We start from the raw sequence: 14,427 nt of genomic DNA, 5'->3' as shown, positions 1-14,427 counted from the left end.
GGCTTGCTCCGTTATCTCTTGGATTCTCTCCTCTCTAGCTCCCTCCCTCTCTCACTCCGTCGTCGGAGAGGTGCCGGAGCTCCTCCAAGTCACCGTGACAGTCCGACAATATGGCGGCACTGGTCGGGTCACCGGGCTGGATTAAGCTCAGGCCCTTCGGCGACTTCACCCTCGCCCACCCGCTGACCTTGCTCGAGTCGTGTCCCCTGAGAATTAGGGTGAACTTCGTCCCTCGCCCTTACAGGCGGCGCCTCTCAGTCTCCGCCTCAGCGGCTCAGGATGGCCCGGTACGCGTCCGGTTCGCCCCCTCGCCGACCGGGAACCTCCACGTCGGGGGAGCAAGGACTGCTCTGTTCAATTACTTGTTTGCTAGGTGCGTGAGGTTCTTGGTTAAAGCCTAAAGGCATGTTTGTACATTGGAATGGATTCAATGGTCTGAGAGTTACTATATGAATATGCTCTGACTCGTGATAGAGTTGCTGGCTTAACTAAAAAAAAGCTGAATCTTTGCTGCTAATCTCACATTTGACTATGTACTTCTTGCTCTCCCTGCCAGTACCTAGTGGTGAGAATTCTGTTTTCCTGTGGAATTGCTGGTTCAGGTCGAAAGGTGGGAAATTTTTGCTCAGGATTGAGGATACAGACATAGAGAGGTCGACAAGGGAGTCCGAGGAAGCCATGCTGCAGGACCTGTCATGGCTTGGTCTTGATTGGGATGAAGGTTTCGCTTGCTTCCGACTGTTTCATTGTTTCTTTTTCAAGACTTTGCCCTTGACCTGCAATAGTCTTCAGTTCAGTAATCATTTTATTTTAGTGTAAGCTGAAACCTTCCATTATTGCAGCTGAAAATTGTTCTGTAACTATATAGCCAACCGGCAGGTCGTTTCGATGTTATGTAAATTGATGACATTATGCCGAGTCTGCTTCAGGGTTAGCACGGGGAAGTGGGATTGTTTGACAAATTACATATCATAGAAATGATATTCAAAAGTTGGTGGAATGTTATTTGAAAATTGAAACTATAGGAAATTCTGAATGAAATTTGGAAACATGTGTATATTTTGCGATTAATCCATTCCTTCTTCTCATTTTTGTTTGATTCCTATTTGGTTTATGCATTGTTATATATTACAAGGAAAGAAGTCATCAGTCATGATTTTGGCCATTTTGGCCAAAGAATTAGGCAAAGGCTCAGATCAATTACGAGAGGTTTTTTCATGATAACTTTTTCACATGAACATGAACTGGAACAATGACATAGGACAGTGAACATGACGAAGGCTTCAATTACTTCATGATTTATATTTTTTTAAGCAGCATTTACTTTTGAATCACAATTCAACTGAGTTTATTCAATATAGTAATTTCTTGAGTAATGTTGTAGGTCCTGGCATCTGTGGGGACTATGGTCCATATAGGCAGTCTGAAAGGAATTCCCTGTACAAGGAATATGCCCAGAAACTTTTAGAATCTGGGCACGTATATCGCTGCTTTTGTACGAACGAGGTTTGTCTCAATTGGTATTAGTCAAGTGCATCTAATCTTGACCACTTTTTCATGGATTTATTTTCACGCATATGTGTTCAACTAATTTTGAATTTCTTTGTCATCCTTCTGATATATATTCCTAAATTATGTATAATACGTGTTAGGATTACTACATAATATGTGTCAAATCTTAACAGGAGCTTGAGAAAATGAAGGAGATAGCAAAGCTACAGCAACTGCCCCCAGTTTATACTGGAAAATGGGCTACTGCAACAGATGCTGAAGTAGCGGAAGAGCTGTCAAAGGGTATACCATTCACATATCGGTTTCGTGTGCCCAAGGAAGGCAGTTTAAAGATTAATGATCTTATTCGTGGCGAAGTAAGTTCTCTGCCTTTGCAATATATAGCACTTCTCTTGAACTAAGTTGCAACTGATTTTCTATTTTATAGCAGATATCTCAGTAAGAAGTACTCAGTAGACTAGTTCTTATTTTGGGTGCTCCCCATGAATGTGGATTCTTATAGTTGCACCGGATTTTATGCTTACATACTGAGGAAATATTTCATATTTGATTATCTAGTTACAATCTTGAATAATAGAATGCTCCAGCATGCAATCTGTGTCTTTTTTGCCTTTTTCTGGGGTTTTGTAATTAACTATACTTGATATATGTGCTGGTTTGAGAGTATATCCTGCCGGAACTGTCATTGGGCTGTGCTGGAAGTTAGAGTCAAACAGTTCTGAACATTGTGTAGTGTCTATTATGAGGACTGCACATCACATCTATTAAAGACCCTATTACTGTATATGCTGTTAACTTTGTCTGATAGTGTCGTGAAGGTTAGTTGGAACCTGGATACCCTTGGAGATTTTGTTGTCATGAGGAGTAATGGACAACCAGTGTACAACTTCTGTGTCACTGTTGATGATGCAACCATGGCCATTTCACATGTTATAAGGTTCTCGAAATCTCTGTTTATTTGTCTAGGGGCAGCCCATCAATTTTGCTGCTGATTACCAACCTTTTAATTCAGTTCCGCTCCCCTTCATCTTACATTTTGATCGTTTGCAAATGCAGAGCAGAAGAACATTTGCCAAACACGTTGAGGCAAGCACTAATATATAAGGTAAAAAAATGTCTCTTGAGGTTTGCCAATAATTACGGCCAAAAAGAAAAAAAGATTCACCAGTAATTTTTTATGGAACTCTATTTGCTCCTACTGGCATGTCATTTTGTTATTTTAGTGTTGACAAATTATATGGTCCACTGCAGGCTCTTGGTTTCCCAATGCCTTACTTTGCGCATGTTTCTCTAATTCTAGCTCCTGATAGAAGTAAACTCTCAAAAAGGCATGGAGCAACTTCTGTGGGTCAGGTTTTTATCTATCACTTTAAAGAAAGCATATACGTCTATCGGCGATTGCTCATTGGAATCATACTATGTCCGAACTCCACTGCAAGGCTTCCTCCCAAAATAAAGGCTAAAGCTTTTTCTAACTTGTCCTTTAACATATCAGTTTCGAGAGATGGGATATCTGCCTCAGGCAATGGTGAACTACCTGGCGCTCCTGGGATGGGGAGATGGCACCGAGAATGAATTTTTCACTCTTGATCAACTCGGTCCGTGGTTATGTTGGACATAGATCTTTTTTAATGTTAATTACCGGTTGGGAAATCCGAACTGAGTAATTTCATACATATATGCAGTTGAAAAATTCACAATTGGTCGGGTAAACAAAAGCGGTGCCATATTTGACTCTACTAAACTGAGGTAATAATAGCCGAAGTCCCCTGTTTCTTTTTAACTGTCAGCATATATTGACGATAACGCATAAAATCCTTGATGAGGGATATAAATTTTTCTGAATCCTGATACACTTAAAATGATCCTGTTTGTATTTGTAGACTATGTCTATGAAGGTCCTTATTGTATTATCATATGCTTAGACTTGTTGAGATTCATATAGCGGGAGAATATAAATGTTTCTGAATCCTGATATACTTAAAATGATCTCTTGTTTGTATTTGTAGACTATGTCTAGGAAGGTCCTTATTGTATTATCATATGCTTAGACTTGTTGAGATTCATATAGCCTCCCGCTTATGTTTTAAATGGTAACATGAATAAACGAACGAACGAATGAATTATTAGTCTACACTGAAAGGAGAACTATGTTGCTTTCCCAGCGTGGTTTGTCTGAACAGTTTAATTGCTTATTAATGTCTATGAAACTATAGGTGGATGAATGGTCAACATTTGAGGGCACTTCCATCAGAAGAGTTGACGAGACTCATTGGTGCTCGCTGGAAGGCAACGGGTATCCTGAAAGAATCGGAGGGGCCATTTGTGGATGTAAGTCTCAATACTTTTCTTCCCTAACAATTCGATTCTTGACCCATAAGAAATCTCCAGAACAGAGCCTTCTCCCTTCCCTTCCCCCCCTCTCACCCAACCCAACACCACGGTGAGAAAACGAGCTTCAATCCTCGCATCATTTTTAAGGAAATGATTTATGTAATTTCAAATTTGTGATCTATGCAAGGACAGTGCGATCATAGAATTACCAGTTTTACTGGATAGCCTTGACTATGTCTATTCAAGACATAGAGGGTGGTGCATGATATTTAATTTTCTGTACTCAGGAGGCAGTTCAGCTTCTCAAGGATGGGATTGACCTGATAACGGATTCAGATAAAGCGCTCACAAACTTACTGTCCTATCCATTGCATGCCACGCTGACCAGGTAATTCCAAAAGCTTAAGATAAATCCTCTCACTTAAGATGCTGAGGCATACCAGCCCCTGCAAAAAATATTTCCCTGGCCTCTTTTTTTTTGGATTGTGGAACATATGGTCTTTTGCTTTCTTGACTGCCTCCTTTTTCTTGATATTCGCTCAAATGGTCCAATAGGAGGTGGTGGCTGTTGTAAGAGAAGACTTCGTAACACAATGTTTAGACCCTGCTTCAGTATCTTGTTAGTTCTAACCAATTTTACCTTTGTTATATCAATTCTTTGTTGTCATCAGCTCCGAAGGTAAAAGTGTGTTAGAAGACAAGCTTTCTGAGGTGTCAGCTAGCCTCTTATCTGCATACGACAGTGGTGAGCTACTCGGTGCTCTTGATGAAGGCCACTCTGGGTGGCAGAAGTGGGTGAAGGGCTTTGGCAAATCGCTTAAACGCAAGGTGAATCTAAACATGACCAGTGCCCATATACAGTTGGATTTTCTCTCCCTCGTGTGGGAGGATCTATAAATTTCGCTTCTGTGCACCACACAAACAAAAGACAAATCGCAAAGTACATCAGTTCCCAAAGGAGTCTCTGGGTTTTCAATGGGACTGTTAATGTTCAATAATTTTCTTAACTTCCATTGCAGGGAAAATCGCTTTTCATGCCTCTGCGGGTGTTGCTAACAGGAAAGCTTCACGGTCCCGACATGGGGGCGAGCATTCTTCTGCTCCATAAAGCAGGAAAATCCGGTGTAGTTGCTGCTGAAGCCGGGTTTATTACACTAGATGAACGATTCAACATGCTGAGACAACTCCACTGGGACTCTTTAAACCAAGACCAGCCTCAGCCGGAGCCCGCTGCTACCTTATCGAGCTGAGATTTTTAACAGTTTTGATCCGCTACTCCTGAGTGAACCATTTTCATTCGTAGCGGTTTTATTATTTTGATTGTGCAATGAGTTCTGTTTGTTAATCGTGTTTTATCTTTATTAAGCAGCGTATGAATTTTACTAAGAAAATTAATATCATGCAGAAAGAGAGAACGTTAAAAGAGTTTGTATTCATTTTTCTTATTCTGCTCTCTGTTTCTGTTGACCTCTAAAATCATACACGAAATATTGATGTCTCATTTGTCCTTTTGATTAACAAATACTAAATAAGATTCTATTGTCTGTCGTGCATCCAAAAATTTTAGGCAGTGTAATTTTTCGGTTTATCGATGTGGCAGCTCCATAGGCACGGGTTCATTGCTTGCAGGTTGGCGTCCCAAGAATTAGATCAACTGAAAGCGATCATTGCACGTCTTTAATCACTTAAAAGTGATCGTAAAATTTTTTTTGGATGCCGTTCCGAATTGGATTGCCGGTGAAAGTCCGCTAACATACAATTTATTGATAGCGAGTACTGATGGACAACCCGATAATTGACTTGGCCATAATATCAAATTCTACGCGGCACGTTTCCGACAATTTCCAACCGGAGCTGATAACTTCACACTCTCAACTTTGACAACATTACCGTTCACATGATATCATGCAAATTTTTCAATACCCAATATTTCCTTGTCAGCTGTCACAAAAAATAAAAATAAAAAACTTTGTCATTTGAGGCATATTAGTCTTTGACTCAAAATTTTCCTTCTATTTATTTTTCATTTTCAGCTTCTTGTGCAGCCCTACGAATAAATCGACAACTAGGTGAACAATTTCAACTAAAAGGGCAAAAAGAAAAATATATATATGTATATATGTATATATGTATATGTAATGTGAGTAGTTTTTGTTTATTGTCTGCATGCCAGTCTTGACTTTTGACTAATCACCTAATAGTATATGTGCTTTTCAAAGTGTTCCGGCCATGTCTCATCCACCCTCACATGCATAATAATTTCTTCTCGGGTCTTATTTTTATTGTAGAATATATTTTCGTGGTTGAACTCGTTAAACGTATTATCGTCATTTTATAACACGCTACCTGTTTTAGAAATTATCATTATTTATTTTGAAAGGAAAAAGAAATTGCACACTGGTTTCAAGGTTCAATTAATGCTTGGTTGTTTGATAAAGATCCCAAACGATAAAATCGGTTTGATTTCACTTCGTCTGATTTTCAATTTCTTCAAATATATTTTTATCACCGTATGATTAAAGGCAAAATATGAAAAATAAAATCAGCATTATTCATTGGTTGATCTTTACCATTCCACTTGAACAAAAATTGGGAATTAATGTGTTTTCAAATAATAAGGCGAAGTATGAAGCAGTCATCGTCTTGACCAAACGAGTAATAATATTTTCAGGAGCACTAACATCTAACAAAATACATTATTAGCACCGGTCTTTTCCCACTAACATCTAAAGTCCACCTCGACCCAACAGGACATTTTCGTTTTCCTCGACTCATCACGTTAACCGTTAAAACCGATACGGGCTAAGCTGGTTAACGATATTCCGTAAGTAACTCTGTCGGTTCCACGAGTCGAATGTGATCCCGACGGCCTATCTAAAAAAGGAGATGTCTTGGGGCCGTATGGTGTATATAGAATGAGTTCGTTCCCTCGCATTTATCATGAATGCCATGAAATGGGGTTAATGGGGCAGGAAAGATCGAGGAGAGCCGCTAGCGAGTGAGTCAAGACTTGGATAGTTTGTTGCAAAGTCACCTTCCTCCATTGATCTTTTTAAGTAAACTATATATGTATATGTATATGTATATAAAATTAAACGGCGCCAGCCACTGCAGACTTTATGATCGACCAAGTTGTTCTCTTTTGCAGGCAACTTGCTTTTATACTGTAAATATATAGAACAAATTAATTAGGCAGCGATCTCTGTACGAATGTATAACGCGACCAATATTCGATTTTGGAGTCGTGCAGATATACTATATAGAGGATAGGATAGGATTTTAGCGAGTCATGCAGGATAAACTTCCATCGATAAATCATTCTTTTCTAACTCATAAGATTTTTCCACATTATCGAAGAGTACAATGTTACCGTACGATAAGGTTCCCGATTGGCCTCAGCGTGTAGCATATCGACGTGTTTAGGAAGGAAGCGGTCCTTGTCAGGCCTTTGATTTAATTAGCAATGAGCTAGGTTAGTTTTCGTTCTAGAAAAATCAGCGAGAGTATTTTGTGGTAGATATATATTTGAGTATTTCTTGATGATAAGAATTAGAACTGTAACTGTAGGTCGTACATTCACAATGTCAATGTCTCGTCTTGGATTTATGAACTTAACAGATCGAACTAAGCATATACTATTTTTGTTTTTTCCATGATAAAAAGGAAAAAAAAAGAAATTATAAAAAAAAAACAAGGCCGAACGATGCTCAAGTGGCTGCGGGCCGTTGTAATAGACAAAAAAACAGAAGCATTCCCTTAGAGATGAGAGACAAGGAATTTTTCAAACCTATTACTGATAAAGTGCACCACCGTCCTCGGACGAATTTTACCTTTAGCGCAGGACCTCATGGCCAGGCAAATCTATGCGTGAGGAAGAATTGAGATAATAAGCTGGGATATAATGTTGTGATATCATCAAATATAAAATTCAACTTTAATCCAATCCTGTAGTGAGCCGACGATTCTGGAATTAGTTTAGGTTGATTGCACTTCCAAATATTAAGCGACGTATACATAAAAAGTAATCACTTATGTAAAACTCGGTCCAAATTTTGTATATCTGTACCCAATTGGTTCATTGTATTCGATAGAGAATCAGAGTCATACTAGATAAGAGAGCAATTATTAGGTGAGGGTTATAGATTTCAAATCTACGTAATTATTCGTTTTAAAAGAAATAAAAAATAAATTTTCAAATCAAAAATAATTTTTTTTTAAAATACCATTTTTGGGTAATTATATGGATTTGAAATTTATGTGTTACTCGCCTTTGTAAAACTTAACCAAATTTTGTATATCTATACCCAACCAGACCGAGTCATTGTTTTCAATAGAAAATCTGAGTGTATTTGGTAAGAAAGCAATTATTAGGTGAGTGTTATAGATTTCAAATCTATGTAATTATTCTTTTAAAATTAATAAAAAATAATTTTTAAATCATGAATAATTTTTCTTTTACTTTTTTTTTAATCATTTATGAATTATTACATAGATTTGAAATTAATGTGTTACTTACTTGCCTTTGTGAAACTTAGTCCAAATTTTGTATATCTATGCCCAACCAGGCTCATCGTATTCAATAGAGAATCTGAGTCGTACTTGGTGCCATAAAACATACGATCGTGTAATGGAATCACTATACAGAATTGTAGACATAAATGATAGTAGTTAGGGCAGAGCGGCATTGACTGGACGAATTTCAATGGTGCGTTTGATTTTAGAGTTAAAGTAAATTTGATTTTGATTGTGGAAAATGAAAAATGAGATGAGATTATAAATTTGACTTGAAAAACGTGTATTTTTTTTGTGTAGTGTATTGAGTTAAAATTAAAATTATAATTCTAAAATCAAACTTACAAATCAAACCGGGTCTAACTGCCAGCGATCAGAGAAACCCCGCGAAAGAGACGACGACGACGGCACCTTTTCTTTGACTCCTCACTCGTCCACGTGGCCCCCGACATCACACTCTATATAATGTGGCTGCTCCGGGCGCATGCACCCTCTCAGCCCAAAGGAAGTACGGTCCACTCATTGGCATAAAGGAACACAGAGCGCCCGGACTATGCAATAATTAATCCTATCTCAACGGGGCCCACACGTCATTGCGGTGTACTCCTATAAATTCCTCTCATCCCCTTCCCCATTTCCTCCACTCACAACCCGAAACCAAACCAAACCCGAAAACCCTCTTAGGAGAATCTCGGCTAGCTCCGCTTCTCCCTCGTCCGCCGGCAGCGCCACCGCCCCCGCCACCCATGGACGTCCGCCGGCGAACCGTTAAGCCCGTCGAGGCCCCCCTCAAGCCTGGCAAGCTCCATCACCACGACGTTGCCAACATTCCCTCCGCTGCGGCGGGCCCTCTCCATCTCCACCTGGCCAACGCCTCCTCCATCGTGGTGTTCTTCTCCTCAGTGTACTACCTCCTCTCTAGGTGGCGGGAGAAGATCCGCACTGGGGCCCCGCTCCAGGTGATCGCCCCCTCCGAGATGGTTGCCATCGCTGGGCTCGTCGGGTCATTCGTGTGGTTCTTCGGCCTAGACTTCGTGCAGTCGTTGATCCTCCGCCCCTCACCTGACATGTGGGCCGAGGATGAGGCCGATAAGATCGAGGAAGTCATCCTCAAGGACGACTCCCGGAAGTCGCTGTGCGGGCAGGAGCTCGAGGACTGCTCCCCTGTCCAGCCTGCAGTGCACCTGAAGCCGAAGATGGTCGACCCTATCCCGAAGGAGAAAGTGATCGAGACTATCCTGGAGAGCTCCCCCGAGGACGAGGAGATCATCAATTCGGTGGTGGCGGGGACGACCGCGTCGTATTCGCTCGAGTCGAAGCTCGGGGACTGCAGGCGGGCTGCAGCGATCAGGCGGGAGGCACTGCAGCGGACCACGGGTCGATCCCTGTCCGGCCTGCCCTTGGACGGGTTCGACTACCAGTCGATCCTGGGGCAGTGCTGTGAGATGCCGGTGGGGTACGTACAGATTCCGGTGGGGATTGCCGGCCCACTCAAGCTTGACGGGAGGGTGTACTCGGTCCCGATGGCCACCACAGAAGGGTGCCTCGTGGCCAGTGCCAACAGAGGGTGCAAGGCCATCGCAATGTCAGGTGGGGCCACCAGCGTTGTCCTTAGGGACGGAATGACTAGGGCCCCGGTGGTGAGATTCGGGACTGCAAAGAGGGCCGCCGACCTCAAGTTCTTCTTGGAGAGCCCTGCCAACTTCGAGACCATTGCTGGAGTCTTTAACAGGTCAACACATACATTCCTATATCCTGGCTTAGGCCCCAACGTATCTCATCGATGGAAGAACGTTCGTTCATTCCTGTAACATGATGCGTTTTGGCTTTTAGCTAGCTAGGTTGCTTAGATTCTAAAATATGTCCCTTTTGGTAAACAGCTCAAGTCGATTTGGGAGGCTGCAGAGCATCAAGTGCGCAATTGCCGGGAAGAACATGTACATGCGGTTCTCGTGCAGCACCGGGGATGCAATGGGCATGAACATGGTCTCGAAGGGAGTCCAGAACGTGCTCGACTTCCTCCAGAAGGACTTCCCGGACATGGACGTGATGGGGATCTCGGGCAACTTCTGCTCCGACAAGAAGCCCGCAGCCGTGAACTGGATTGAGGGCCGGGGCAAATCTGTGGTGTGCGAGGCTATCATAAAGGGTGATATTGTTAGGAAGGTGCTCAAGACGAGCGTCAACTCCCTAGTGGAGCTCAACATGCTCAAGAACCTTGCCGGCTCCGCCATGGCTGGTGCCCTTGGAGGGTTCAACGCCCAAGCCAGTAACATCGTGACTGCAGTCTACATCGCAACGGGGCAGGACCCGGCACAGAACGTGGAGAGCTCGAACTGCATCACGATGATGGAGGCCGTCAACAATGGGGAGGACCTCCATGTTTCTGTCACAATGCCTTCCATTGAGGTAATATATTATGATGTTAATAACATTTCGTCTAACTAAATGGCATGAAATGAACTGAACGTGAAATAATCGTATATAGCTAAAATCGGTTGAAGTCCTCGTAATATTATTGTTATTATTTTCATTCTTTGAATTATTATTCCTAAATTATATATTTAATTTGTCCCTATTGTTAAATTTCAGGTAGGAACTGTTGGAGGAGGAACACAACTAGCATCTCAATCAGCATGCCTGAACCTGCTGGGAGTGAAGGGGGCCAGCAAAGAGACCCCAGGGTCCAACTCGAGGCAGCTCGCGTGCATCGTTGCTGGGACCGTCCTTGCGGCAGAGCTCTCCCTCATGTCCGCCCTTGCCACTGGGCAGCTGGTTAACAGCCACATGAAGTACAACCGATCGGCCAAAGATGTCACTAAGGCCTCCTCTTAACGTTCTTAAAACATAAGGAAATATAAGTTCAAACAGAAACAGATCGACATTCTTCTGATTTTAAGTGAGACAACGAGCTAGATTGTTCTCAGAACATCTAGCTTGGCCCTTGTCACGAAGAGTCGATCGAAGCTGCCTGTTGTTACATATGTAATTCTTTTCTTTCTTTTCCATCTTTCCCCTGAAGCTGTATAAGCAATGTAAGAAGCATATGCAAGTTGTGTAAAGTGTTCACAATTTCAATAACATCTTTACCCGGCCCTTCAATTTCTTCCACATTATTTTAGGGTTTTTTGCCAAATTAACGGAACCATGACAAACAGCAAGAAAGCTTTCCTTTCAAGTCACAATTGTAGAGAATCAAGGACAATGTCATGATGCGATTGACATATGCCGCTTTGTGTTTTCATGTGACGAACAGTTCCCGTTATAACTCCCAAGATCTTTCTTGAGAGACAACTAGTGCTTTAGTTCATCGGTTAGCTCTCTGTTCAATTATGAAAAGTTCCTTGGAAACATTGACACTCTCAACCGAACAAGGTCGCTTTGGCATCTCATCGAGGACGAGAATAACCCCATCATTTAAGTTCCATACACATCTTCGATTTCAACTTAACTCTAATTTTATATGGTTATTTTTCGGCGTGTACCCTAGTATTTGTAAGCTCATCAGGTCACATCCAATTCAGTTCGAGTCGGGTCGGCCCACCGTATGGATTTTTTTCCATTCACAAGACTCGAACTTAAGACTTTATTTAAGGAGAGCAAATGTCGAACCGCTCAAACCAATCCATATCGGTTAATAAGGCTATTTAAGCTCAAGCATTGCAGGTGTCGGCTAGAAGTGCGTTAGTTTTCCACCTCATTTAACGGAAAATTAGTAGTCCAACCGGCACAGTGGACCCACTTGATTTATTAATCACGTTGAAATCAATTTTGTTTTTAACAAGCGTGAGAAACGTTCCCTCTCATTATCAGATTGGAATTCCTGACTACTCTGTCCATTCCCATCCAACATCAAGGTCTCGGGGTTCTATGGGTTCGTGCTCGTGTCGAAACGGAAATGTATTGGTGATTATTTCTCTCTCTCTCTCTCTCTATATGTATATATATATATATATATATATTATTACATGCTCAAGTAATTCTTTTTTTTTTCGTTATAAAGTAATTATTATTTCAAACCCACTGTCTCCCACTAAATTGATATTATTTTTTTTGGGTACCAAATTAAAGGTTGACATATAAGATAATGAGGTCAAGTTTTACAGCCTGATCAGTTCGAATATTTTGCACTTGGAATGGGATTTGAAGTCAAGCAAGGTGTGCTCTAATTTTTGTTTTAATTTTTAAATTAGGATGATTATTACTTTCTTTTATTATATATCTTTGCTGGGGTAATACTAGGGGTGTGCACGGATACCGGGTATACCCGGAACCGGTCGGAACTTACCCGTTAGGGTAGGGTCTGGGTAGCTCGTATTGAAAATAGGGTAGGATCCGGGTATTAAAATAAAGAACCGGTAACATCCGGTTCCGGTTCCGGTTCTAACCTACTGGGTACCCAGAACCGGAACCGGAACCGATATCCGGATCAGGATGGTAATTACTTAAAAAAAAAGTAAAGTTAATCTCATCAGTGTCATTGTCTCAAGCAGGAGTCGGGAGAACACGAGATTCATCTGACTGTCGGCCTCCGGCTTTAGGTGACCGCAGCTCTTCTCCGTCGGTCGCCTCTCGTCTCCAACTCTCCACTCCGAATCCTCTCCGTCGCTCTCGTCTCCGAATCTCCCGGTGAGATTCTCCTCTGGACTCTCCATCGAATAGGCTCTGTTAGTCTGTTTGTGAAAACCCTAAATCGGCTTTGTAATCCCCTGCAACTCCTTTCCGTCGATTGCCTCTCGTCTCCAACTCTCCGGCTCCGATTCTCCTTGAAGCTCCCTTTCCCGTTGAGATTCTGCGTCCTCTGTTGTCTCCGACTCTTTCCCGGCTCCGACTCTGTTGGTGCTGCAACCTGTTTCTTCCTCTTGTGGTAGAACCGTAGAAGAAAGAACATGTTTCTTCCTCATTGGTAATTAGCCTACTGTAACATACTTAATTTCATGTAGTTGGCATATGTATATATAATTCTCAGTTTTCCTTACTATCAACCTCCCCAATTAATTACTCAGGTTTCCCACAATCGAATCAGTTGCGAATTGAATCAAATTTTCTTCTGCCAATTGGGTACCAAAAGCAACTTTAGATGTGTCAATAACCAAATCTTAAAAGCTTGTCTGGGGAAATTTATCGATGAGCAGAAGTTCCTGCATGAATGAGATTTGTTCAGTAAAATTTGCCTATTCAATGAGAGTGTCTATTTGGTTATCTTTGAACGAATATCATTTGGAACGATTGCTTTATAGTAGGATCATGGCACAAGAAGAGAGAGAGAGCAATGAGGAAGCTTGAAGTACCAGTCAACGAGAAAAGAGATGGTGGGATTAGTGAGGTTGATCTCGCTGAATTTAAAGAGAAAGAAGCTCAGTTGGCTGAACAGGACAGGATCATAGAACAGACGAAAGAGAGGAAAAATGCTTTGGAGTCTTATGTTTATGAGACATGGAACAAGGTACCATTTAAGTTCGAACCAAAACCATAGAATGTGTATCTTCCTTATCAAGTTTGTTTGTCTATGCTTCATAGTTTAAAAGGCCCACCAGTCCTATGGTAATGGATATTTGGTATTCCCAAATAATGAAAAATCTTCATATCACTACATAGGTAAATGTATGATGTGAACCCTCTTGCTCTGATTCTTTCACATTCCTTTCTACCTATTTCCAATGGGTTGTGAGGAAATATTACATTTTGTCGTGTGAGATTGTATTTATGGATATTTAGTTTTTTGGATGGATTGATGAGACATATTATTTTTTATTATTGTGGATTAATCTAAATCTATGTCGATATTATATTTGCCGTGATTACTGATTATTGGTGGAATATTTTCGGTTTTATTTATCGAGATAAAAAAATTTACAAGTTCCAACAGAGTACCCAGAACCTGTGGTATAATACAGGTTCCGGGTAGGTTCCGGTTCCAGGATTCAATAAGGTAGGGTCCGGTTCCAAAATCTTGGAACCGGTCCCTTACAGGGTAGGGTCCGGGTATCATGAAAAAAACAAGGTACCCGAAACCGATCACCCCTAGGTAATACACCTCGACCGAGGGGTGAATTCTAGGATCTAGCG

At 41.5% G+C, this 14,427-nt stretch overlaps 2 protein-coding genes across 2 annotated transcripts; both read left to right on the top strand.

Annotated features, from left to right (window-relative positions):
* On the top strand, positions 1-5,345 carry LOC116205601 (glutamate--tRNA ligase, chloroplastic/mitochondrial). Its single transcript, XM_031538233.1, has 13 exons — positions 1-373; positions 603-721; positions 1,385-1,506; positions 1,686-1,868; positions 2,331-2,449; positions 2,569-2,617; positions 2,764-2,865; positions 3,008-3,110; positions 3,198-3,261; positions 3,729-3,843; positions 4,134-4,234; positions 4,518-4,674; positions 4,866-5,345. The coding sequence occupies exons 1-13, from the start codon at positions 111-113 to the stop codon at positions 5,094-5,096; spliced, it is 1,728 nt and encodes a 575-aa protein (XP_031394093.1). The 5' UTR covers positions 1-110; the 3' UTR covers positions 5,097-5,345.
* A 3,645-nt stretch (positions 5,346-8,990) lies between these two features.
* LOC116204721 (3-hydroxy-3-methylglutaryl-coenzyme A reductase-like) lies at positions 8,991-11,469 on the top strand. Its single transcript, XM_031536969.1, has 3 exons — positions 8,991-10,090; positions 10,239-10,767; positions 10,951-11,469. Exons 1-3 carry the CDS (start codon positions 9,105-9,107, stop codon positions 11,191-11,193), a joined length of 1,758 nt encoding a protein of 585 aa, XP_031392829.1. The 5' UTR covers positions 8,991-9,104; the 3' UTR covers positions 11,194-11,469.
* Positions 11,470-14,427: the final 2,958 nt, after the last annotated feature.

This window comes from Punica granatum, chromosome 4 (genome assembly GCF_007655135.1).
Source record: "Punica granatum isolate Tunisia-2019 chromosome 4, ASM765513v2, whole genome shotgun sequence".
NCBI classification, from domain to species: domain Eukaryota; kingdom Viridiplantae; phylum Streptophyta; class Magnoliopsida; order Myrtales; family Lythraceae; genus Punica; species Punica granatum.
Note: the sequence above shows the minus strand (reverse complement) of the source record. Positions and strands in the feature narration are given on the sequence as shown.